Source organism: Stegostoma tigrinum, chromosome 29, assembly GCF_030684315.1.
Source record: "Stegostoma tigrinum isolate sSteTig4 chromosome 29, sSteTig4.hap1, whole genome shotgun sequence".
Classification (NCBI taxonomy): Eukaryota; Metazoa; Chordata; class Chondrichthyes; order Orectolobiformes; family Stegostomatidae; genus Stegostoma; species Stegostoma tigrinum.
Window position 1 is genome coordinate 35,582,230 of NC_081382.1, and position 26,080 is coordinate 35,608,309.

General features: G+C 40.4%; 1 protein-coding gene across 4 annotated transcripts in view; it reads right to left on the reverse strand.

Moving 5' to 3' along the window:
* fubp3 (far upstream element (FUSE) binding protein 3) overlaps positions 1-26,080 on the reverse strand; it is a 111,985-nt gene that overhangs the window by 58,098 nt on the left and 27,807 nt on the right. For all 4 annotated transcript variants that reach the window (XM_048559013.2, XM_059638185.1, XM_048559015.2 and 1 more), the window contains exons 2-6: positions 17,603-17,708; positions 7,858-7,891; positions 5,044-5,093; positions 2,631-2,702; positions 2,286-2,343 (exon numbers count right to left, since the gene is read on the reverse strand). In XM_048559013.2, the coding sequence (XP_048414970.1) occupies positions 2,286-2,343; positions 2,631-2,702; positions 5,044-5,093; positions 7,858-7,891; positions 17,603-17,708 (320 nt within the window). The remainder of the gene's footprint in view (positions 1-2,285; positions 2,344-2,630; positions 2,703-5,043; positions 5,094-7,857; positions 7,892-17,602; positions 17,709-26,080) is intronic.

A 26,080-nucleotide genomic window follows, 5' to 3' on the forward strand; every position in this document is an offset into this window, starting at 1 on the left:
ATATCCCTTAATTCCGCTATTGTTCAAAAATAAAAACTACTATAGCTTTAAAAATGTTTACTGAAATAACGTCAACTACTTCACTGGGCAAGGAATTCCATAGATTAACAACTCTCTGGGTGAAGAAGTTCCTTCTCAATTCAGTCCTAAATCTGCTCCCTCTAATCTTAATACGTGTCCTCATGTATCACTTCATTAACCTCTGGATTCAACGCATCATTTTCCGCCACCTGCAACCTGACCTCACTGCCAAGGATATATTTCCCTCCCCACCCTTATCTGCCTTCCAGAGGGACCGCTCCACACTCCCAACTCGTCCCACCACCCCCCGGCACTTTCCCCTGCAATAGCAGGAAGTGCTACACCTGCCCCTACACCTCCCTGCTCACCTCCATCCCAGGCCCTAAGAAAGCCTCCCACATTAAACAGATGCTCACCTGCCCATTTGCTGATGTAGTCTATCTTGTCCACTGTTCCCAATGCGGCCACCTTTACATCAGGAAGACCAAGCAGAGGCTTGGACCCCCGCTTTGTGGAACACCTACGCTCGGTTTGAGACAAATGACTACACCTCCCACTGCAAACCATTTCAACTCTCCCTCCCACTCCCACTCCCTGGACGACATGTCTATCCTGGGCCACCTCCAGTGTCACAACGCTGCCATCTGAAAATTGGAGGAACAGCACCTTATATTCTGCCTTGGAACCCTACAACCCAATGGTCTCAATGCGGACTTTACGAGCTTCAAAATCTCCCCACACCCAACCTCATCTCAAGACCAGACCTCCTCTTGTCCCCGCCTCCTTGAGCTGTCCATCTACTCTCCCACCTCACTGACCAACCCCCATCCCAACTCCCTACCTACACTCACCTTACAAGCTTCATCCCTGCCTATTTGACCTGTCCATCATCTCTCCACCATCAACCTTCCACCACTCTCTATTTCAGAGCCGCCTTCTCTTCTCCCATTTCTGAAGGGTCCAGACCCAAAACATCAGCTTTCCTGCTCTTCTGATGCTGCCTGCCCTGCTGTGTTCATCCACCTCCACACCTTGTTATTTAAGGCCTCACAAGCTGTTTCTGTCAATGGCTGGAGTAAACTGCTCAACCTTTCTTCATTTAAAAAAAGACAAAATGCACTTAAAGCCATATCAGACCACATTTTAAAGCTTAAGAAACAAGTGTGCAAAGTTTGAATGCTGAGAGAGCAGGGACTTGTTACAGTGAATGTAACTCAGTAACTTATAACTCAGAGTTCCAAAGTGACCATGGCTTGCGTCCCCAAATTTTCAGCTTACAATCTCACTAATGGTCCCAACTTCCACTTTATGAACAAAGATTGCAAGTTACAGACAAGAATGCCATTGCTTTTATGCTAGAAGTTATGCCTTTTACCATACTGATATGACCATGATATATCAATACCAGAGTCATATGACTAAAAAAAGCTTCCAACAAACGCAACTAAAAGATACAGTAAGACATATTACTGTTCAAGACCTGTTTACCCTATTTCATAATTAGCAGTAGCAATCATGCAAATCATTCCAGTGCCAAAGTTTCCAATATTTAAGATATCCTAATGCTGAGGTCATTAGAAGTACAACACGTGATCTGTCAGATCTGGACTCACGCTGCAGAACACGCAAGACCGAGCAACACAGCTGACAGGCAACTTTGTCCCTTTTATTTATATTTGGTTAATCATTACTCAAATGAAGCGAGCTATGTACAGTCATGCAAGAAAGTTGATACAACAATTGTCCAACTGATTTTCTCATTCCAAATCCCTGGCATCACTAAAGCAACATTGATCTTTCTTAGGCAGAAGTTGGGCAATTGGAGTTTAAAATGAAATTCGAGTTTCCCTTTTGACACTGGACATAGTAATATGTCCAGAATGAAAATAACACAGCTGCTGAAATAATACACCAACTGTTTTGAGTAATCAAATATGAAAACTTAGTCATGGATCACAGCAAGACTGAAAAGTGTATTAATGATTAGAATTTGGTGGCTTGCTAATTCTTAAGGTAACAGCCTTTTCCCTCAGTACACTAGGTTGCAAGTTCCAGGGTATCAAGGTATAGCAATAGGTTCATCTCGACATCCTAGGGAAATTAATAGGAGAGGAGGAGGATGATAGTTAGGGCAAGAATGTGTGTGGAAGGGAAACTGGATACAAAGACACACAAGGTTGCATGAAATTTCAATTGTGCACTAGACTGTACAATATTGTAATCTGTCAAACATACATTCAGAATAGAAGACGGACAATACTTACTCTATGTTCTCTGGTGAACCCGTCAACGTGCAAGACCGTTCTGGGAGACCTCCACTATCTTACAAGGGAGCAAAAAGGAAAGGTAATTCAACAGGAAATGGGAGATCTTAAGTCTCACAGCTTTACTATTGAAGCTGTTAACACATTTGTCATAACATGCCATAACAGGACTAATATTGCACAGCAGCCTATATCAGCAAGGCAGTAACGGTAGGAGGACAACATCACAATACTGAAGATAAACCAATACATCTTAGAAAAAAACTTGCAAAGGTGTTAAAATGTAATTTTTCAAAACCGGAAACTGAAGACAATCTCACCTAAACTCAACAACTAAGTACTTACCAGGTGCAATCTGAATTTTGCAGCCAGATTCCATCTGTATCCGAGATATTTGTTCTCCTCCCCTGCCAATTACTGAAGACAGCAATCATAAAACAAAGTCAACAGAAGGACGGGAGTATTCATAGTAAGTTAAAGTGAAAGCAGCCCTTTTCAAGCTACTTTGACTGGATTAGAACAGGACTTCGAGTCTTGAAGATATACAGCACGGAAACAGACCCTTCGGTCCAACTTGTCCATGCTGATCAGATATCCTAAATTAACCTAGCATCATTTGCCAGCATTCGGCCCATATCCCTCTCAATCCTTCCTATTCATATGCTGATCCAGATGCCTTTTAAAATGTCGTCATTGTACCCAGCCTCTATCACTTCCTCTGGCAGCTCACTTCCGCACTTGCAGCATCCTCCGCATAAAATAGTTGCCCCTTAGGTCCCTTTTAAATTTTTCCCCTCTCACCTTAAACCTATGCTCCCTAGTTTTGGACTCCTCCACCCAGTGGAAAAGACCTTGTCTGTTTACCCTATCCATGCCCCTCATGATTTTATGAACTTCTGTAAGGTCACCGCAAGCCTCCAACGCTCCAGGAAAAACAGCCCCAGCTTATTCAACCTCTACCTATTGCTTAAACCCTTCAACCCTGGCAACATCCTTGTAAATCTTTTCTGAACCCTTTCAAGTTTAACATCCTTCCTACAGCAGGGGGAACAGAACTGCAATCAATATTCCAAAAGTGTCCTAACCAGTGTCCTGCACAACCGCAACATGACCTCCCAACTCCTATACTCAGTGCTCTGACCAATAAACATAAGCATGCCAAACACCACCTTCACTATCCTGTCTGTGACTCTACTTTCAAGGAACCATGAACCTACATCCCTAGGTGTCTTTGTTCAGCAAGACGCCCCAGGACCTTGCCATTAAGTGCATAAGCCCTGCCCGGATTTGCCTTTCCAACATGCAGCACCTCACATTTATCTGAATCAAACTTCAATGCTACTCCTTGGCCCATTGGCTCATGTGATCAAGATCCCGTTGTATTTGATTAAAGAAAATCATGATTCTATTTTCATTGTTCATATTAAAAACACTGGAACAGCTAAGGAACTTCAAAGTTATCTCCATTTTGTGCACACAATATTTAAATTAGCATCTCAGCAGTAACTTGGACAATACAAGCTGACATTCTAGAAAAGGGCCATTATTCAAACTACATTGTACTAAAACGGACAGTTTCACTATTTCTAGCTAGGGCAATAAAAAGAACAGCCCACCAAGAGAAAATGGCAATAAAAGTGGCTCTGCTCCATGGGTAAACACTTCCTATGAGAGATGCAGGAGTGTTAATCTGCACATACATGGGAGCTCATGACACACAGCTGAAGAGTGGCAGAAATCAGGGGAAAATAATGTTTTTTCTTTATGTTTTCTGACCAAATCCTTGTTGATTCTGAATACTTGTATCAAGTCTCCTCAAAGCCATCTGCCTTCCAAAGAAGCAGTCCCAACTTCTTCAATCCTTCTGCCTAACTAGTTCATCACCCTAGAACCATGCTGTAAATCCTTTCTACAACCTCTAACACCTTCGTGTCCTTCCTGAAATATAGTGCCCAGAACTGGATGCAATACTCCAGCTGAGGCCAGCCACTGCTTTAAACAGGGTTAACATTACTACCTTGCTTTGCTCTTGAATTGAGAGCTTCTACTAATGAAGCCCAGGATATCATACACACTATAAACTGCTCACTGAACCTGTCCTGCCAACTTCAATGATACATTCATATTTTTGCCCAGGTCTTTCCCTGCTCCTGTGCCCATTTTATACCCTTTATCTGATGTTTTCTCTTTATCGTCTACCTATCAAAATCTATTACCTTGCACTTCTCTACATAAAATTTCATTTGTCACTTGCTCACGCATTTGACCAACCTGACTCTGTACTTTTAAAAAAGAAAAAAAACCGATACTCTTCTCATATTTCACAGTACTTTTAAGTTTCCTATCAGCTGCACCTTTGTGTTCTGTACATCAAGGTTTACAGCAATACATATCAGAAAAACCAAACTTCAGATACTGATCTTTGGGGAAGTCCAAGTCAAAAAGTACGGGATCACCATTACTCTGCCTGACACTTAGCCAGTTTTGTATGCATGGTGCTATCGCCCCTTTTAATCCTTGAGCTCGATATTTGCTCATAAGTCTGTTTTGCAGCACTTTAACAAATTCTGATTTTGATTGAGAGTCTAAGTTTTAAACTATCTAACGCTGCTGCAAGGAACAGATCCAGAGATTCTAAATATCAAAACGTGAAAAATCAATTTAACATCGAGATCAATACAATGAATACATTTCAAAATATTTTGTACAGCTGTTTCAATATTTACTGTACTCAAGTATCCAAAATTTTCATACTTACTGAATCCAACCATTTTATCAGGCACTTTGTACTCTTCAGACATTATAGTCCTAGAAGTAGAATATTAAAAAAGTGCAGATTTAACCAACAGTTTGGAATATCCAGGTTTACATGCACATTGCAAACCAATAATACTCAAGAAACTAGATATTCTGCTCCACAGTTGTCAAAATTACACAAGTTATTTGCATGCTTCAATAACAAAATCACTGTCCTTTTTAATTAAGAAAATAACTGCTGGTCTTGAGCCAGACATTTTTCGCCCTTCTAAATTTTCAAGAGTGATTCACTAGGGAACAGGATGCCCTGGTATTTATGGTTTTGGGATGGGAGGATGGGTGAAGGACTGAAATCAAATGACTATGGAGAAACGGTAACTATGGGAAAAATGGCAGACATTTTGAATAATTACTTTGCCTCTATTTACAGTGTAAAAGGAGGCTAACTTGCTGGAAGTCAGAAGGAAATTAATAGTGGATTGGGAACAGGCACTGAATAAAATTAGTGTAAGTAAACATTGTTAGTGAAGAAATTAATAGAATCAAAGGGTGACAAATCCCCGGAACCTGACTTTCCATCCAAAATTGTATGGGAGCATATTGTAGATGTCCTAGCTACAATCGCTCAGAGTCCCTAGATTGGAGTTGTCCCTCTAGATTGGAAAATTGCATGCCATTCTGTTTCTTAAGGATAGAATATGAAAAATGAGGGAATTTCAAACCAGTTAGCCGAACATTGAGGAAGGAAATTGTTGTAGTCTAAGGATGAGGTAACGGAACACCTTGAAAATTTTCAGTTAATTACGAAGAGCCAGCATGGATTCATAACAGGTAGATCATGCCTGACAAACCTCATTGAATTTTTTGAAGAGGTGACTAAGGTAGTCAACAGGAGATGGTCAAAGTCTGTATGGACTTCCAGAAGGCATTTGATAAGGTCTCACATAAGAGATGCCCATAGAATTGAGGGCAAATTACTGACATGGCTAGCAAATTGATTGAATGGACGTGGTAGAAAGTAGGGTTAATGGGGAAATACTCAAATTGATGTTATGTCCAGTAGTGTCCCGCAAGGATCTATATCAGGTCCTCAAATGTCCAAGTCATTAATGAATAACGCAAATAATGGCATAGAAAGTCAAATTTGCCTTTGACACAAAGTTGATGACATTGTAGACAATGTAGGAGATAGCATAAAATTACAAAGGGATTTTGATTAACTAAGTGAACGGGCAAAACTGTGGAGAATGGAGATCAACATAAGCAAGTGTGACATTATCCATTTGGGACCACAAAAAGGGACCAATCAGGATACTTTCTAGATGATACGAAGTTAAACACAGCAGATGTCCAAACAGACTTGGGGACTCAGGCGCAGAGATCTTTAAAATGGTCCAAACAGATGTAGGAAATGAAAAAGAAAGTTAATTGAACACACAGCAGATCTGGGAACCACACCTTAGGAAGGATATTGGCCTTGGAGGGAGTACAATTTAGGTTTATAAGAATGATACCTGGACTTTAGGGGTTACCTTTATGAGGGGTGAGTATGTAAGTTAGGACAGTTTCTCTAGAATTCCAGTTAAAGGGTGATCTGATCAAGTCTTCAAGATATTGATAGAGAATTACAGGGTAGGTAAAGAAAAACTAATTCCACAAGTTGGGGATTCTAGAACTATGGGGAGTTGTCTGTGAATAAGTTTCAGACCGTTCTTGGAAAATGTTAGGTAACACTTCTACCTATTTTTCTAATGAACCTGTTCAGCAATGTTATTACAGGCCTCTGGAAGAGGTGGAACTTGAACCTGGGCTACACACAAAGTGACAGATGTTTGGAACACTTCCACAAACAGCAGTGAATGCTGGATCAGTTGTTAATTTTAAATTTTAGATTTCTTTGTTAAGTAACGGCATTAAGGAACATGGGCCAAAGGCAAGTGCTTTGAGTCAGGTGACAGATCAAGCATCTCAATGAATGGTGGAACAGGTGTGAGGGGCTGAATGGTTCACCCCAATTCCTAGGTTCCTAGATGTGTTTTTCATTCTAAACAACGATTCTATCATTCTACAATTGAACTAAGGGACAAGCTGCAGGAGTTGATCCAGTTTTTATCTTGGCCCCACATAATGTAGGAACCTAACAGCTTTTTCAACCCCCATTATAAAAAATTTGTCAGGAAGAGCAAAGAGGAGCGCGATCTGAGCGTGCTATCACAAAAGTGACAGTGATTGGAAAACAAGAGCAGCGGGTAGGTAGGGGTGCGTGCGTGTGCGTGTGTAATGTGTTTGAGGTTCAAAAGCGGAAGACAAGCACAGTGCAAATGTGTCTTTACAAAAATCTCAAAAGTAGTACAAACATTTTACATCAGAAGCATTACAGTTTACAAACAATCCTAATTGTTAAATCTCCACAATCCACTGCAGAGTTGCAATGCACTTTTAGGAACTGGGAATGTGACTGCCACACCAATACATTTAAACATAACTAACAGAAACTACATGGAAAAGCATATCAGACAAAAGAAAACTTGAAGCAGAGATAGTGCTGTGGAATAAAGCACAGTACCTCCAAGCCAATTTTGCCTGTAGACTGCAAGCCTATGTTAATTATACGTATATCACTATATTGTCATGGTACTGGCAATTCTACACTCCCTCACTTTCTAATAAAACTGTGACAAAAGGAAGGGATACTAGAAAAAAAGTTTAAAAGCTATTTTTACTTGCAGCATCTGGCATCTGTTACTCTGGGGAGCTTAAAATTATATAAAAGACTAGCATAGATACACAATAATTACAACAATCTGTTCCTTACCTTTGATGCACCATTCCCCCAAGCTGGTTCACTACTAAGAAAAGGGAAAGGAGAATTAATGTCTTGAAGCACAAATACTCCTTGTGCAGATTTCTCCCGTACACTCTTATTCTGGTGTTAACACACAGGAGCCTCCAGAAATATATTCCAGATCAGACCTTGTGATCTGCAATTAAAATACCTATATCGATACTGTAACCATTACTAAAAGTTACAACCTGCACACAATTCAACAACAAATACAAGGAACCTCAACAAACAAAAACTGTGCAGATGAAAATATATTAGACAGATATAAACAGACAAAATGAGCAGGCAAAGTCATGCATATGAAATGTTGCGTTGGTGGTCAAAGGGTTCTCCACTTTGGATCTGAATATGATAAAACAGGGTACTTTTAAGTGGTGAGAAACCAGAACTAGTAGAAGTCCAAAGAAATTGGGGTCCACATCTTTAAAAATAAATTAGGTACAAATTAGTCAAAAAGGCTAATGTCATGGAAGCTTTCAAGTCTAATGGATTAGAATAAGAAAAAAAGAGTGGAAGTTCTCTTTCAGCTATACAGACCCCTGGTTATATAGAAGCTTGAGTACTGTGAGCAGCTCTGAGCACCAGTCACAGGAGGAATGGGTTGGCTTTGGAGGCAGTGCAACACAGATTTACCAGAATGACATCTGGAGTCTAAAAATTTACCTAGGAGGAGAGAATATGCAAGCTACAGTTTTTTTCTGAAATTTAAAAGGTAGTTTTAAAATCAGGTTTCAAGGTATTAGCTGAAGGGATAATGGAGGCATTAGTGTTGATCCTTCAGTTATCACTGGAGTCAGAGGGGGTCCCAGAGGACTGGAAAATCGCTAACTTAACCCCTTGTTTAAGAAGGGAGTAAGGCAAAAGATGGGAAATTACATGTTGATTAGTGTGACCTCAATTGTTGGTAAGTCTCGAGTCCGTTGTCAAGGATAAGATTTCTGAATACTTGGAAATGCATGGTAAAACAGGGCAAAGTTAGAATGGTCTCATCAAGGGGAGATGATGCCCAAAAACATGTTAGGACTCTGAGATGGTAACGAGTAGGTTAGACCAAGGAGAGCCAATGGAAGTTATCTACCTGGACTTGCAGAAGGCCTTTGACAGGAGGCTGCGGAGTAAGATAAGGTCCTATGGTGTTAGGGTTGTAGCACGGACAGGAGACTGTCTGGTAGAAAACAGGGCGGAGATGAAAGGGTCCTTCTCAGGATGGCAGCCAGGGACTAGTGGTGTTCCATTTAGGTCAGTGTTGGGACCGCAACTTTTCTCTTTATACATTAATGATCTAGAAGAAGAATAAAAGGGTATTCTGGCTAGATTTGCAGATGACACAAATATAGGTGGAGGGACAGGTAGTGTTCATGAGGTGGGAAGGCTGGAGAAGGATTTAGACAGTTTGGGAGAGAGTGGGCAAAGAAGTGAGAGATGGAACATAACATGGGCAAGTGTGAGGTCATGCACTTTATTAGTAAGAATAGCAGCATGGACCATTTTCTAAATGGAGAGAAAATGCAGACATCTAAGATGCAAAGGGACTTGGGAGTCCTAGTGCAGGATTCTCAAGGTAAACTTGCAGGTTAAAAATCAGTAGTTAGGAAGGCAAATATAATGTCGGCATTTATTTTGAGATGCCTATAATATAAAAGCAGGGATGTACTTCTGAGGATTAATAAAGCTCTAGTCAGACCACATTTAGAGTATTTTATACAATATTTAAGAGTATCGCAAGCAATTTTTAGTCCCACACCTTAAAGATGTACTGACCTTGGAGCAAGTCCAGAGGGGGTTCACGATAATGATCACAGGAATGAAAGGCTCAACATATGAGGAACGTTTGAGGTCTCTGGGTCTATTCTCGATGGAGTTTAGAAGGCTGAGGCAGCACCTAACTGAAACTTACAGAATGGACATTGGGAATATGTTTCAATTGGTGGAAGAGACCAGGACCGAGGGGCTCAGCCTAAGATTAAAAAGGAAGGCCCTTTAGAATGGAACAAAAACAAAGTTGCTGGAAAAACCCAGCAGGTCTGGCAGCATCTGTGGAGGAGGAGAAAAAAAAAGAAGAGTTAACGTTTCGGGTCTGGTGACCCTTCCTCAGAACCGCATCAGCAGTTCTTTTGGTTCCCTTTAGAATGGAGATAAGGAGAAACATCTTCACCTAGAGAGAGTGGGGAATCTCTGGAATTCATTGCCACTGAAGGCTGTACAGTCAAGGTCATGAAGTATACTTAAGACAGATAGCTTCTTGCTTATCAAAAAGAATCAAGGGTTACAGGGCGAAAGCAGGAGAATGGGAGTGGAGAAACCTATCAGCCATGTCTGAATAATGGGGCAGACTTGATGGGACGAATGGCCTAATTTCGAATCCTGTCTTATGATTGAACATAGAGATAGACAGAAAGAAATTACTTCCAGTTAGGGAATCGAAGGCTAGGGATTGTAGCTTAAAAATTAGTGCCAAAGCTTAAAGAATGTGATTAAAAGACACTTTCATGCAAAACATGTTGAAGAGAAGAACTCTTTCCTGTAAACAGTAACTAACACTAGACCAATTGTTAATATCTTCAGGCTACAAAAAAATCTACAAAAAATTAAAAGATGTGGGAAAAACTGTATGGAGTTAGGTCACAGAACAGCCATGATCTCAGTGAATCACAGAGCAGGCTCAAGAGGCAAAATGGATGTTTGTGTTCACGTGGATCTACATAATAAAAGTAGTGTTATTTATCATCAACTTAAGTTATTTTAATACCCAAGTGATAATATACATGTAATCCTTCAGAGTGCAAACCAAGTGAAGAGAGTGCTCTGGCTCGCAGCATCTACCTAGACAACTTGTCAGATAATTTTGTTTTTGAAGAAGTGGAAGTTCGTCCAACAAAGCTCTCAGCATCCAAGTAACCACGATACAGTGGCTAATCGCTACTTTAACAATCACTTGCCCCTGTTCAGCTAGTATTTGGGCAACAGTCCTTTTTCTTTGTTGCTACAACTCAGGATATGGTTGTCACCTTTGTGGAACAATCCTTGACAAAAGTTAAATGAAGTCAGCCAGACACGACTTTGAACAGTTGCTAAACAAATCCTGTAAGACTGGACTAAACTAATTTCGCTATGAATGACACATTTGAAGCACTAAGGTAACAGAATATCAGGAGTAAAATCACTGCACGTGCAACTAAACTTTCAAATGCAATTGTACAGAAAGTTCAATTCTTCTTATATTTTGAAGGGAAGATTGCAGCTCTGAGAAACAGCTGCACACCTGTATTTATGTTAAACAGCTCAGCACCAACCAGAAACCTTCTCATCCAAACCCCCATCTACAGGCATGTGTTCAATACAGCTAGACATTACTAAAAATACACCCAAATTGACTCTAAACATTCATCTATTCATGCTGCTGCTTTTCTGGTGGCTAGTGGCTAATAAGCAGAGAAGCAATTTACAAAGCAGACAGACAATAATAGCGAGTTTTCTGAAGATTTGTAGCTCAGGTTGAGGTTCAGGTCATATGACAACTTACAAAGCCAGCCAAACTGAACTCCAGAAGCACCACAACTGAAGCGTGATCTCCAACTATTCTAAAAGATAGTTCTTAGAGCCATTTTTAATTCGTTGTTTCTTAGGACTGCCTTGCGTACAGAACACCAAGCAAGCAACATTCACCTACCTATAAATGCAAAAGGATTCCCTAACTGTTTACAGTGGAAGATGCATTTGCAAGTGCTTTTTTCCCCCCAGACACCAACTTTTAAAAGTGTAAAAGCTAAGGCTGGAGTTTGAGAAAATATATTTGTGCATCTATTTTAAGATTAAGAAACAAAGAGAAGCATAAAGCCTGATAGTACAAAGCAGAGTGTTTTAAAAAATTAGTTTATCCAACAACTCTTACTTAGAAAGAATCACTGGTAAAGAAAACCATTCAGGGCACTGACAGAAACAACCAGAATAAAAGTAGACCTCCAAGCCAAACGAAGATTTCGGAACAAAGATAGAACATGGTCCTTCATTCAAAACTAAGCCCTGGGAGGCAAGGAATTTCTTACTGCAGAGTTGAATCAAATTTGACAGAGCAAAAACTACAAGCAAAAACACAAAAACCGTGCTGAAACAACGAAAAAGATATTTAAAACTGCCACAGAAACCTTAGCAATTTCACAACAAAATTCATCTTTAATAGGATAAAAAGTGTTAAAGCAGCTCCAATGAACTTCTAAAGAATGCCCAAAAATGTCACACTGGGAAAGGAGTCAGCAGAAGAACAGAATTATATTCCAATTCTACAGATGATGTATTAAAAGCAGTGTTTATAATTTCTGACTATAAAATGAGACAAACAGTCCTCCGATCAGGAGTGGGGAAAAGGCAAAATGAACAAAAGAAAGCATACTCTGAGCAGCAGTTGTGTTTTTAAAAACTACATATTTTAATCGATGAGAAAATACTCCAAACACACATTGCAATATCCCCACAGTAAACAGTCTAATGAAAGTACCTATGTTTTGTGGTCAGTCTTAACAGGCAATCAAAGCAGTTTTGTGGATATATCTTTGGGAGACCCATAACAATGAGCTAATTGGGAACAATAACTTCAGCTTCCTTGTACTTAGCTGTTTAGAAAGGTCTACAATATATTAGCGAAGGTCCTACTTCAAGTATCAACCTGGTTTAAGAGAAAGCCAATCTAAAGTAGTTCTGCATTAAGGATGTGCAACTAATACATCACCGTATATCATGTTCTCTACAACCATTAAACAACAGCATCTACTTACTTTGAATTACGTTTTCACTATTTTAGTTCTAAGAAGTTCAGTTTGGAACTGATTAGTTCAGCTTCAGAATTGATTTAGGCCATTCATTACTACATTTCATTTCCAGAGATCAGTTTAACAGACAGTGATAGACAGATCAAGAACAACGAAGCAGATGAACATGCCTCCTGATGCACATTTTGCACTGCAGTTTCCCTCAATTATCAAAACAAAAAAACTTTAACTACCAGTTGTTCCTTTGGCAAAAATTTTTTGAAGGTACATTTTGTTCCATACAAAGACACTTTTCGCTTCATGCAAAACTGTTGTCATTCGCTGAGATGTATACTTCCATGATCAGATGATCGTACAGACAGCCATTTGCCACCAACTTTATAAGCTGCTTCAAACTGACAGCCTCTTTGTACTTAGATCAGGAACTGTGAAATGCAGAACAAAAATGATGGACTCAACTTGTGTTTTTAAGGAAAGATCATGGAATTAAAGGCCATGAAGTAGCTTTACAATCAATTTTGCCCCAGTTTGGACCAATAGTGAATTTATCAAAGTCGCAATAAAATTAAACCTTCACCTCTCTGTCGCTACAGCTACCATTGGTAAGTGGGAGGTCAAGTATACATGGAAAGATCACATTTAAAGCAGACCAAGATGCACGGAAGGAGAGGGGAGATAAACCAACTGCTGAAGAGGTCATGAGATCATTGATTATTGGGATCTCTTGAAGGACAGAGAAGGTCTGTTCAAAAAAGGATGGATTTGACCTGAACTGGAAAGTGGCCAACATCCTGGTGGGGAGATTTGCTAGTTTTATTTTGGGAACCTGTAAGCTTTGGGGTGGTTGGTGGGGGTACTAAGTGGCAGTGAAAATAGAAAGACAGAACACTGGTTCTGAATCAGACAAAGCAAGTTAATTTTTTAAAAAAAAAGACAAGAGCAAATCAGACAAACTAAGTCTAAAGACTTAACTGCATTTCAGTGCAACAGGTTTTACAGGCAAGGCAGATGAACTTGGTGCACATAAGGGAACATGGGACTGGGATATCTTAGTTATTACAGAAACTTGGCTGAAAGAAGGAATTCCCATGTTTTAGATATTTTGGGAAGGATAGAAAGGGAGGCAGGAGAGGAGGGCGAGTGGCATTTTTGATTAAGAAATGCAGTGCTACTGTATTTAGATTAGATTACATACAGTGTGGAAACAGGCCCTTTGGCCCAACCAGTCCACACCACCCCTTGAACCATCCCACCCAGACACATCCCCCTATAACCCACACACCCCTGAACACTACAGGCAATTTAGTATGGCTGATCCACCTAACCTGCACATCTTTGGACTGTGGGAGGAAACCAGAGCACCCGGAGGAAACCCACGTAGACACGGGGAGAATGTGCAAACTCCGCACAGACAGTCGCCCAAGGGTGGGATCGGACCCGGGTCCCTAGCACTGAGGCTGCAATGCTAACCACTAAGCCACCGTGCCGCCGTAAAGAGAATTAGACAAGACATTTCTGAGGGATCGACAAGTGAAAATATTTGGGCCGGAATTAGAAATAAGAAAACAACGACCACCTTGATGAGATTGTACTGTCGGCCTCCCAACAGTTGGAGGGAAATTGAGGAGCAAATATGTAGAGTGTGCTTAGATATATACAAGAGCAGGGTTGCAATAGTAGGGGATTTAAATTTTCCAAACATTGACTGAGGTTGCCATTGTGTTAGAGGTCTGGATGGTGAGGAATGTTAAATGTGTTCAAGAAAATTTTATCAATACGTAAGCGTTCCTACTAGAGAAGGAGCAAAGCTTGACCTTCTATTGGGAAATAAGGGAGGGCAAGTGTCTGAAGTGTTGTTGGAGAACACTTTGGAATTAGTGATCATAAATGTATTAGTTTTAAAATAGTAATGGAAAAGGATAAGTCTTCCATAAGAGTTAAAAGTTGTTAATTGTTGTAAAGGAAGAGCTTTCAAAAATTGGCTGGAATGGATGTTTGCAGGTAAAAGGTATGACTGACAAATGGGAGGCTTTTAAAAGTGTGATAAGCAAAGCTCAGGGGCATTATGTTCCAGTTAGAGCAAAGGGTAAGGATGGTAAGAATAGGGGCCAATGGATGAATAATGATATTAAGGTTCTAATCAAGAATATAAAAGAAGAAACATATTAGATATAGCCAATTGGAATCAATTGAATCTCTTGAAGAGTGTAAACAGTGTAGAAGCATCCTTAAGAAGGAAACCAGAAAAGCAAAGGAGATAGGAGATGGCTTTGGCAGATAAAGGTTAAAGATAATCCAAGAAGATTCTACAAATACATCAAGAGCAAGAGGGCAACTAGAGTAGGGCTCCTTAAAGACCAACGAGGTTGTCTTTGCTTTGAAGCTCAGGAGATGGGAATAGATATTAAATATTTCACATCAGTTTTTACCTTGAAGAAATGGAGGCTAGGGAACTCGGACATAATACTGATGTTTTGAAAACAGTTCACATTACAGAAGCAGTGGTGGAGGTCTTAGAAATCAAAGGTAGATAAAACTCCGGGACCTGATCAAGTATATCCCACGACGTTGTGGGAAGTTAGAGAGAAAATTGCAGGGCCCCTTGCAGAAATATTTGTATAATCTATAAACAAGGGTGATGTAGAACAATATAGACCTGAAAGTCTGACATCAGCGACGGGCAAGTTGTTGGAGGTGATCCTGAAAGATTTGGGGTGACACAGTGGCTCAGTGGTTAGCACTGCAGCCTCACGGCACCAGGGACCCGGGTTCAATTCCAGCCTCGGGTAACTGTCTGTGCGGAGTTTGCACATTCTCCCCGTGTCTGCGTGGGTTTCCTCCAAGTGCTCCGGTTTCCTCCCACAGTCCAAAAGATGTCCAGGCTAGGTGGATCGGCTATGCTAAATAGCCCGTAGTGTTCAGGGGTGTGTGGGTTGTAGGGGGATGGGATGCTCCAAGGAGCGGTGTGGACTTGTTGGGCCGAAGGACCTGTTTCCACACTGTAGGGAATCTAATCTAAAGATAGGATTTACATGCATTTGGAGAGGCAATGATAGATTACGGAGAGTCAGCATGGTTTTGTGCAAAAATATTGTCTCATGCTTGATTGAGTTTTTTTTTAAAATGAAATAACCAAAAAGACTGATGAAGGTACGGCAATAGACATTAATTCCTTGGATTTTCGTAGAACCTTTGATTACCTTCTGTATGGTAGACTAATTCATAAAGTTAGATCACACAGGACTCAGGGTGAGCCCGAAAATTGGAAACGAAATTGACTTAATGGTAGGAGACAGAGGGTGGTAGTACTGCATTCGTTTTCGGACTGGACGCCCATGAACCAGCGGTGTTCCACAAGGATCAATACTGGGTCCAGCTTTGTCTGTCATTTATATAAATGATTTGGATGAGAATATAGAAGGCATGGTCAGTAATGTTGCAGATTACACCAAAATTGGTGGAATCACTGGTAGTGCAGATTATCTAGCATTATGAAGATATCTTGATCAATTAGGTCAATGAGCTAAAGGGTGGCAGATGGATCATGTGAAATATTAAATATCTTTTCCCATCTCCTGAGGCTCAATGCAAAGACAACCTCGTTGGTCTTTAAGGAGTCCTACTCTAGTTGTCCTCGCTGTTGATGTATTTGTAGAATCTTCTTGGATTATCTTTAACCTTTATTTGCCAAAGCCATCTCATATCTCCTCTTTGCCTTTCTGGTTTACTTCTTAAGGATGCTCCTACACTGTTTACACTCTTCAAGAGATTAATTTGGATAAATGTGAGGGATTACATCTTATTAATACAAACAAGGACATGATTTATACAATTAATAGTGTAGTCCTGGCGAGAGGTGTAGAACAGAGACACCAAGAGGTTCAGGTACATAATTCTTTTAAATTTGCGTCACAGGTAGACATGGTGGTTGAGAAGGCACTTAGCGTATTTGCCTTGATTGCTCAGACCTTCAAGTATCGGACATTGGTGAGGTCTTTTCTAGAATAATCTGTAGAGTTATGGTTGCTCTGTCATAGGAATGAAATTATTAAACTGGAGAGGTTTCAGAAAAGATTTGCCAGGATGCTGCTGGGAATGGAGGGATTAAGATATAAGAATATATTGGAAAGGCAAGGACTCTTTTCATTTAAATATAGAAAATTGAAGGGTGACCTTACTGAGCTTTATAGAATCGTGAATGGCATTATTAAGGTAAATGACAAGGGTCTTTTCCCTAGGGTGGAGGAGTTCAAAACTCGGGCTATAGATTTAAGGTGAAAGGAGAAAGTTTCAAACGGCCACAAGGGGCAACATTTTTACACAACATCGTTCACATGTGAAATGAACTGCCAGAGAAAGCGGAGGCTGCAGGGACAGTTTCAACATTTAAAAGATATTGGGATAAGTGCATGAATTGGAAAGGTTTGAAGGGATGTAAGCCAAACACAGGCAGGTGGGACTACAATGACACGATGTGAACACCTCTCCCACCATCATCATGATCAACTTCCTTTGTAAAAGTAGGTTCCACAGGGAACAGAAAAGTTGTTTTCAGGGTGGATTCCAAGTATTGAGTAAGAGAAAATACACAGTCTCCCTTTCCTGTTTCCATTAATATCAAGCATCACCGTGGCTGAGTTAACCAATAAACAATTCGACTGCTCCACAAACTCTCAAACCAGCTGCCAAACGGCACAGAATTCAAATGCCTTGTCTATGTTACCCCACCATGGGAAGTAACTGGCCTCCTTGCACTCACTTCAAAGAAGCTTGAGAGTTATATCAGCATACCAAGAATCATGGGTGCAAGCTGGTGAATTACAGCGCCAATATCATGCTTGCTCTGGTAACATTTTAAATCTAACTATAAGTGCAGCCATAACACAGCACAAAATAACTTAAAATCAAACAGTTAAATTGAGAAAGAAAAAGCGTAACAAGTGACTTACCCCCATCATCGAGGGTCCGTTTCTGAGTCCCATAGCCATAGACTGCAGGATCTACCACAGGAGTAGAATTGTTCAGATGTGAACCAGCATCTATTTTAGCAGCAATCTTTAACCAAGGAGGGAAAAAAAAACAGAAGCAACTTAACATTTTAAAACAAAATGCCAAATGTAAAACCTTTCGCATTGAAATATTTTGCTTTATAACCCATGCTGGCTTTAGTTTTAGATCACACCTTCAAAAGGTCGACACAAAAGATCACCTCTGCTACAGCAAGACATTACAAGGCTTGCTATAGAAATAAGCAAGAGTATGGGTGGAATTTGATAAGATGACTGAAAAGAAAGGTATGAGACTTCTGAAATTTTTTTGGGATGGATCGGTAAATCAAAATGGAAGTGTTAGAGACTATGTAGAGTGACAGATTGGCTGAAAGTTTTGCCACTAGCAGTTCAGTGCAAAGACAGCGGAGAACAGTGGTTCAGTTAATGAGGACTGATGGAAAGATTTGTAGACCAGGATAAGACTTTTAAAGTTGGTGTATGAAGAGATGGAGATCCAGCTATATTCAGCAAAGGCAGGAGCATTTGACCATGGAATTCCACAAGAAATCAGATTATTCTATCACTTGTGACATTAGAGAAAAAAATATGCTTTCCTCATCTTACATTCTCTAAAACCAGTTCAGTAGAAGGCTACACCACTCAACAGAAAGTGCGAGTAATCTAATCAATATAAATGTTGCAAGATTCCAGGTACCATTATTATGTGCTATACAGTGCAACTGAACATTATTCTGAACTTAAAAAGCCATTATGAAATGAAATATGACAACTCCTTACAACCCCAGAAGTAATTTCAAATTAAATGGTCATAGACATTAAGTTCCAAAGCTTTTGACAAGATGTTGACTAATAAAATCCTTCTAATAAGTAAGGATTTCTTTTGAGAGGCAGTAGGGAGTTAACTATGCTCAGAATATGCAGCACATTTGCAGATCTTTGAATATTTATGCACAGGAGCTCAAACGTGCATGTCTATGACCATTTCATTTGAAATTGCTTCTGGGGCTGTAAGGAGTTGCACTGCATTGCTAAAGGGGCATGCTCAATGAAAGATTTGGATTTTTACGTGACAATTAACTGTATGACAGATTCCATAAATCAAGTTGATCCTGATTATTAGAGATTATGTAATTAACACCACTGTTGTCATTCAAGGGCAGGGTCTTACAAAACTGAGTTAAACCAGTAATGGATTATTTAAGAAATTATTTATTCCCATTTTCAGAAGTGAGAAAACAAACATATGTATCGAAAAAGACATAATATAGACAGAAAAGGGAATGAGGATGGGTGGAGTTGGGACTGAGGGCAATATGAAGAGCAGACTTTTCAGATGAAATTGCCATAAAAATTGAACAGGTTAAGGTCTATTGATCATTTCCAGTTGCTAAAAATTATTTTCTTACACAAACAATTTCAAATTCGAAGGAAACACAAAGTGTAAATATTCCACCCACTATCCATACAATAAATGCTGCATATGAATTTCAGCTGGACCTATGGCAATCTTATATAATGCAATGAAATATCAGATAAGTACAAGCTTGTAAATCTTGCATTAACTAGCAGAGGAGAAACCATTCGTAAATGTGGAGGGATACTGAACATAACATAAGAACTAGGAGCAGGGGTAGGCCATCCGGCCCCTTGAGCCTGCCCTGCCATTCAATATGGCTGATCTTTTTGAGACTTGGCTCCACTTACCCGCCGGCACACCATAGCCCTTAACTCCTTTATTGAAAAATTTATCTACCTTGCCTTAAACACATTCAGCGAGGTACCTTCAACCACTTTACTGGGCAAGGAATTCCACAGATTCACAACCCTTTGGTGGAAGCAGTTCCACCTGACCTCAGTCCTACATCTGCCTCTCTTTATTTTGAGGCTGTGTCCCCTAGTCCTAGTTTCACCTGCTAGTGGAAACAACCTCCCTGCCTCCTTGTCTATTCCCTTCATCATCCTATATTTCTAGAAGATCTGCCCTCATTCTTCTGAATACCAATGAGTATAATCCCAGCCTACTCAGTCTTTCCTCATAATCCATCCTTCTCAATTCTGAATCAACCGAGTGAATCTCCTCTGCACCCTCTCCAGTGCTAGTACATCCCTTCTCAAGTAAGGAGGCCAAAACTGCACACAGTACTCCAGGTACGGCCTCAGCAGGACCCTGTACAGCTGCAGCATAGCCTCCCTGTTTTTAAACTCCATCCCTTTAGCAACGACAGACAAAATTCCATTTGCCTTTTTAATTACCTGCTGCACCTGCAATCCTACTTTTAGCGATTTGTGCACAAGGACACCCAAGTCCCTCTGCAAAGCAGCGAGCTGTAATTTTTTTTACCATTTAAAACATAGTCCATTTTACTGTTATTCCCCAAAATGGATGACCTCACACTTAACATTGCACTCCATCTGCCAGACTTTTACCCACTTTCTTAGACTATCTAAATCCCTCTGTAGACTGTGTCTTCTGCACATTTTGCTCTACCACTCACCTTAGGTGTCATCTGCAAAGTTTGACACACCACACATAGTCCCCAACTCCAAATCATATACGTAAATTGTAAACAATTGCGGTCCCAACACTGATCCGAGGCACACCACTAACCGCCAACTAGAAAAACACTCATTTACCCCTACTCTTTGTTTTCTACTAGTCAACCAATCCTCTATCCATGCCAATACATTACCTGTAATACTGTGCAACCTTATCTCATGTAGCAGCCTTTGATGTGGCACCTTGTCAAATGCCTTCCAGAAATCCAGATACACCACATCCACAGGTTCCCCATTGTCCACCATGCAAGTAATGTCCTCAAAATTCCAAATTACTTAAACATGACATACCCTTCATGAGCCCATGCTGGGTGCTCCCAATGGGAGCATTTATATCCAGATGTCTTGCTATTTCTTCCTTAATGATAGATTCAAGCATTTTCCCCATTACTGAAGTTAAGCTAACTGGACCAGTTACCTGGTTTTTGTCTACTTCCTTTTTTAAAACAGTGGCATCACATTGGCTGTTTTCCAATCCGTGGGAACCACCCCAGCGTCCAGTGAATTTTGGTACATAATTACTAGTGCATTTGCTATTTCCCCCATCACCTCTTTTAGTACCCTGGGATGCATTTTGGCAGGGCCAGGAGACTTGTCTATCTTTAGCCACATTAGCTTGCCCAGCACTGCCTCCTCAGTGGTAGTGATAGCTTCGAGGTCCACACCTGCAATAACCTTCCTGCCATCAGTTTTCGGCATGTTATTTGTGTCTTCCATTGTGAAGACCAACAAAATAACTGTTTAATGCCTCGGATATTTTCTCATTCCCAGTTATTAAACTGGCCTTCTCATCCTCCAAAAGGACAATGTTCACCTTCACCAGTCTTTTACGATTTAAATATTTATGAAAACTTTTGTTACCTGTTTTTATATTTTGAGCTAGTTTACTCTCACAATCTATTTAACTTTTCTTTATAATACTTTTGTGGCTTTCTGTTGGTCTTTAAAGATTTCCCAGTCCACTAGTTTCCCAATAGTCTTTGCTTATTGGTATGTGTTTTGTTTAAAATCTGATACGTTCTTTTATTTCCTCAGACATCCATGGCTATTTCTTTTCCTACAGTTCTTCCTTATCACTGGAATATACTTCTGCTCAGCACTATGAAAAATCATTTTTGAAGTCCTCCACTGTTCCTCAATTGACCCATGAAGTTTTTGTTTCCATTTTATCTTACCCAACTCCTCCCTCATCCCCTCAGTCACCGAATGCCAACCAGATTTGGCTGAGCACAGGGCATTTGAACATCTGAGAGGCAATTAGTGAACGGAAATCTTTTTGTCATTGTTTGGGAACACAGACTTGTATATGGCTGTGATTACAGAATATACCTGCTGACAGGGACTAAGTTGAGAGACTTCATGTAATGTACCCAAATTGTTTAGATAGTTTCTCTCATTCTCCTCTTCCTGTAAGTATTTTATTTTACCTACGTATTCTTATCAATGTGCCAGCCTGGACTGTGAAAGCTTAGGTGAGTAGTACATTAAAAAATTATGAACTTGCCAAGCTGCATGCAGACATTTCCCAGGAGACAAATGCCTGGCTGATTTTCCAGTTACTCGAGGAAGTGTCTTTGCTGTTACCCTGGCTAAAGTTAGCCAAATTAAAAAGTGTAGAACTTAACCTTTGGCTTTCTGAGTTTTCTGATGCTCAATTATGCAGGAGTTTTACCAACTGTATCCTTGGGAATATATGCATGCATGTACACTACGGGAGCTTTTTACTGAATTCACACCAAAAAGACTGAAAGCATCTGCATTTATATCTTCACAATTTTACAGGTAATCTTGTGGACATAACCAACAGAAAATCAAAGTGATACAGATTAAGAATACATGTGTAGATTTACTCAATTTGCCTCAAATTCAGTACTCTGGTAACCCAATAAATACATTCTAGGATTTGATCTTAACAGCTGCAATAATTTAAGCATTCACAAAGGAGTGGTTTTATTTTAAAGAATATTCTCTTCATACTTGGGTGTGGTTGTCAAAGCCAGTAAATATTGGTGAGCCATCCCCAACTGGGCATGAGAAGTAGCTGGAAGCTGACTTTCTTGAACTGTTGCCGTCTACTGTGGAAGTGCTGCCTCAACTGCAAGGTCAAGAGAAAGCTCCAGGATTTTGACCAGCAATAATGAAGGAACAGCAATATATTTTGAAGTCAGATAGCATGCAACGTGGACGGGCATGTGCAAATAATGGAGTTTCCATCAAAAGCTTTAAGTAGTAAAGATAAGAGGTTGGGAATGTTGAAGAGACTTTGATGAAATACTGCATTAATAGTCAAGTCAGTAAATGTTTAAAGCTGTAGACTGGATGGCAAATAGGTTGTTGTTTCAATCTAGTTGAACTTCAAGTACGTTGGTGAAGAACTCATCTGGGTAGGTAAACAGCCCATCACACTTTTATGCCTTGTACATGGCTTTCAGGAGTTAGTTAAGTTGTTAATCACAGAATCCAAAGCTCTTTAGCCTTAGCATTTATATGGCTAGTCCACATAAGTTTCTGGTGAACAGTGAACCCCAGGGTGTTGATAAGAGGAGATGCTGCAATAGTAATAGTGTTCGCTGTCAAGGAGGAGGATACACCCCCTTGTTAGTGACCATTACTGCCTGGCACCTGTATGGCATGCATTTTACTTGTCACTTATCAAATTCAGCCGGAATACTAATTAGGTCTTACTGCAAGTGGACGTGGGCTGTTTCAGTATTGGATGATAATCGGGGCCAATGTTCTAACATTGAAGCTGTTGAGCTCTTTAATTAGTCAGTTGTTAAAAAGGGTCGCTGAAGTTACTGAGCAGGTAACATTACTGGTGCTTTAAAACAAATTCACTATGACTAGCCTGTGATAATTAATACAAAGCAAAAACAGATAGTGGTCACTCATTCTATTGCTATTTGTGGAATCCTAATTTGTGTAACACAGCTGTCAAATTTGCCTACATAATCATAGCAACATTTCAACATAGCTAGCTTTGTGAACAACTTTGAAACATTTCAGTGACAAAGTACTTTATAAATACCAATTTTACCCCATGAACAATGTTCTTCAATGTACCAATATTTTGAAATCACTCAAATAACAGATCTGCAACCAAATTATATACAGCAGCTTAAATTACATTCTTTTGGGAACAATTCAAGTTTGGAAAAATAAAATCTATAACTGTATATAGCTGGATGCTTTGCACTATTTCCAAATTGTCTTCATTAAAATGTCCACCGTAGCTCATTTGGTAGCAATCTTGCTCATGTCAAGAGGTTGACTCAAGCTTCACTAATCATAATTAACACAACCCAAAATGACACTTCAAGCCAGTACTATTGGAGAACTGTATTAACCAAACAACTTCTTGGATACTTTAAAGCGAAGCACAATTTGATCCAAGAGTTCCTCAGTTATCATGGCCTCAAATTATCACCACCAAAAATACCAATCGTCAGTTCGTACATTTATTTGCTGTTTATGGGAGTTTACTATGCACAAATTGGTTGAGACGACTGCCTACAAAATAGCACTGATGACACTTCAGAAGTTACATACTGATTCTAAAACAGTTAAGGACTCTAAAGAATAAAATATGGAAAGAGACAGTTTCTGCTTCATGCATCCACTATTACATGACACGGAAATCCTAGCAATCAGTGGCAAACCCAGGAATAGATCTGTTTTGCAATTAAAAAAAGGAGCAGGTTGCCAAGTGGATGGGGAAGCTATTAATCGGAGACACTCTAGAAGCTCAGTGTAAAGTCAAATTACTACCATATGTATGCATTACTTACACACTCATTCTTCCCAGAGAAAGCACTACACATTGTTGAAAGTGAACTTTGCTGGCTATTGAAGAAACACCATTGGTCTCATACAGTAGTTTGATCATCAGCTGATGCAATCCCAGGAACAGCTTGCTGTAGTTTTCGACAACTACTGCTCAGGAGCATTTTAAAGCGGAATCCGACTGAGCTTGGGCAGCTGAGAACATTAAAAACTGAGCAAAAGCAAACAAACTGCGAAGTGACAACCTCAAACTGGCAAAGTGTACAATAAAACTGTACGGAACTTGCCGTCAATTCTTCGAGATAACGCATATTGGGCTACAGAAATACATGAATACAAGAAAGAAGGGTAGATAACAATCTACACTCCCCCCTCCCTGCATAAAAACACATTAGTTCTGTCAAGCCCCTTCAGAATCTTGTATACTTCAACAAGATCACTTCACTGGAAGGATTTAACCTCCCCCAATCTGACCAACTGCTCTGTGCTCATTCTTTTTCTGCCCTCTTCAGAAGGTGCTGGCTAATACTGAACATTATTTCTGTTGGTGGGATCCAAGTACCCACCTTGACCCGTCGGAGCCCTCCATTCCTGTTCCAGCAGCAGAAAGAGCGGGAGCTCTAACCAAGAAGGACTCTCGTGTGTTGTTAAGGTAAGGCTTTTCAATTTATATCCTTGTGTATTGTGTAATTTATTAAAAGTTTAATTGCTTAATTGAAAAAGAGTGTAGCAGAGAAGTACTAGAAAGCATTTAATACGTAAGTTGTAAAAGTTAACTAAATAAGTAGTAATGGCTGGACAGGTGATGTGCTGTAGCTGTATGATGTGGGAACTGGATGATCCCATTGTGAACAGCAGCGACCACATCTGCAGCAAGTGTTGGTTGCTGGAAGAACTCTGGATCAGAGTAAATGACCTGGAATCTGAGCTTCAAACTCTGCGGCACATCCGGGAAGGGGAGTGTTACCTGGACACTTTGCCTCAGGAGGCAGTCACATCCGGTAGATTAAATAACTCAAATTCAGAAAGTGTTCAGGGACAAGGTGTGACTGCAAGTGAGGCAGGTAGGGGGATTCCGAGTTCAGGAGTGCAGGAGCCTCAGCCCTGGATCTTGGGCAACAGGTATGAGACTCTTGCTCCCTGTAGGGTTGAGGAAAAGGACTGTGGACATGATGAGCCAGCTGACCATGGCACCGTGGCGCAGAAGGTCATTCAAGAGGTGGGGGGGAAGCAAAAAAAAAACAGGTAATTGTTACAGGAGATTCTATAATTAGAGGGACAGATAGTATCCTATGCAAGCCGGATCGGGAGTCCCACATGGTGTGTTGCCTGCCCGGTGCCAGGGTGCAGGACATCTCCAACCGGCTTGAAAGGATATTGGAGCGGGAGGGGGAAGATCCAGTTGTTGTGGTCCACGTTGGGACTAACAACGTAGGCAAAGCTAGGGTAGAGGACCTGTTCAGGGATTATAAAGCACTAGGAAAGAAATTGAAGTACAGGTCCTCAAGGGTCATAATCTCTGGATTACTGCCCGAGCCAATTGGCATAGGGAAAAGAAAGTTAGGGAATTAAACACGTGGCTAAGGGATTGGTGTGGGAAAGAGGGATTCCATTTCATGGGGCATTGGCATCAGTTTTGGAACCGGGGGCTCAGTGCCGTTGGGACGGTCTCCACCTGAACCGATCTGGAACCAGTGTTCTAGCAAAAAGGATAAATAGGGTGGTCAGTAGGACTTTAAACTAGTGAGTCGGGGGTGGGGGGGGGGGGTGGAAAAGGGCAAGTGAAAGAGACAGGGAGTATGGAGTTAAATGGAAAGATAAGCAACAGGATAGCATGTGTGCAGGTGGATTTAAGCTCGAGGCAGACTAGGAATACAGCAAAAAGGAAGGATAACTTAAGACATCTTGGGATTTCCAACCTCTCTAATAATGATGAGAAAGCTAGCATTAATACACTTTATCTAAATGCTCGTAGTATTCACAGCAAAGTAGATGAATTAACAGCACAAATCCTCTTGAATGATTATGATGTGGTAGGTATCACAGAAACATGGTTGCAGGGAGCTCAGGACTGGC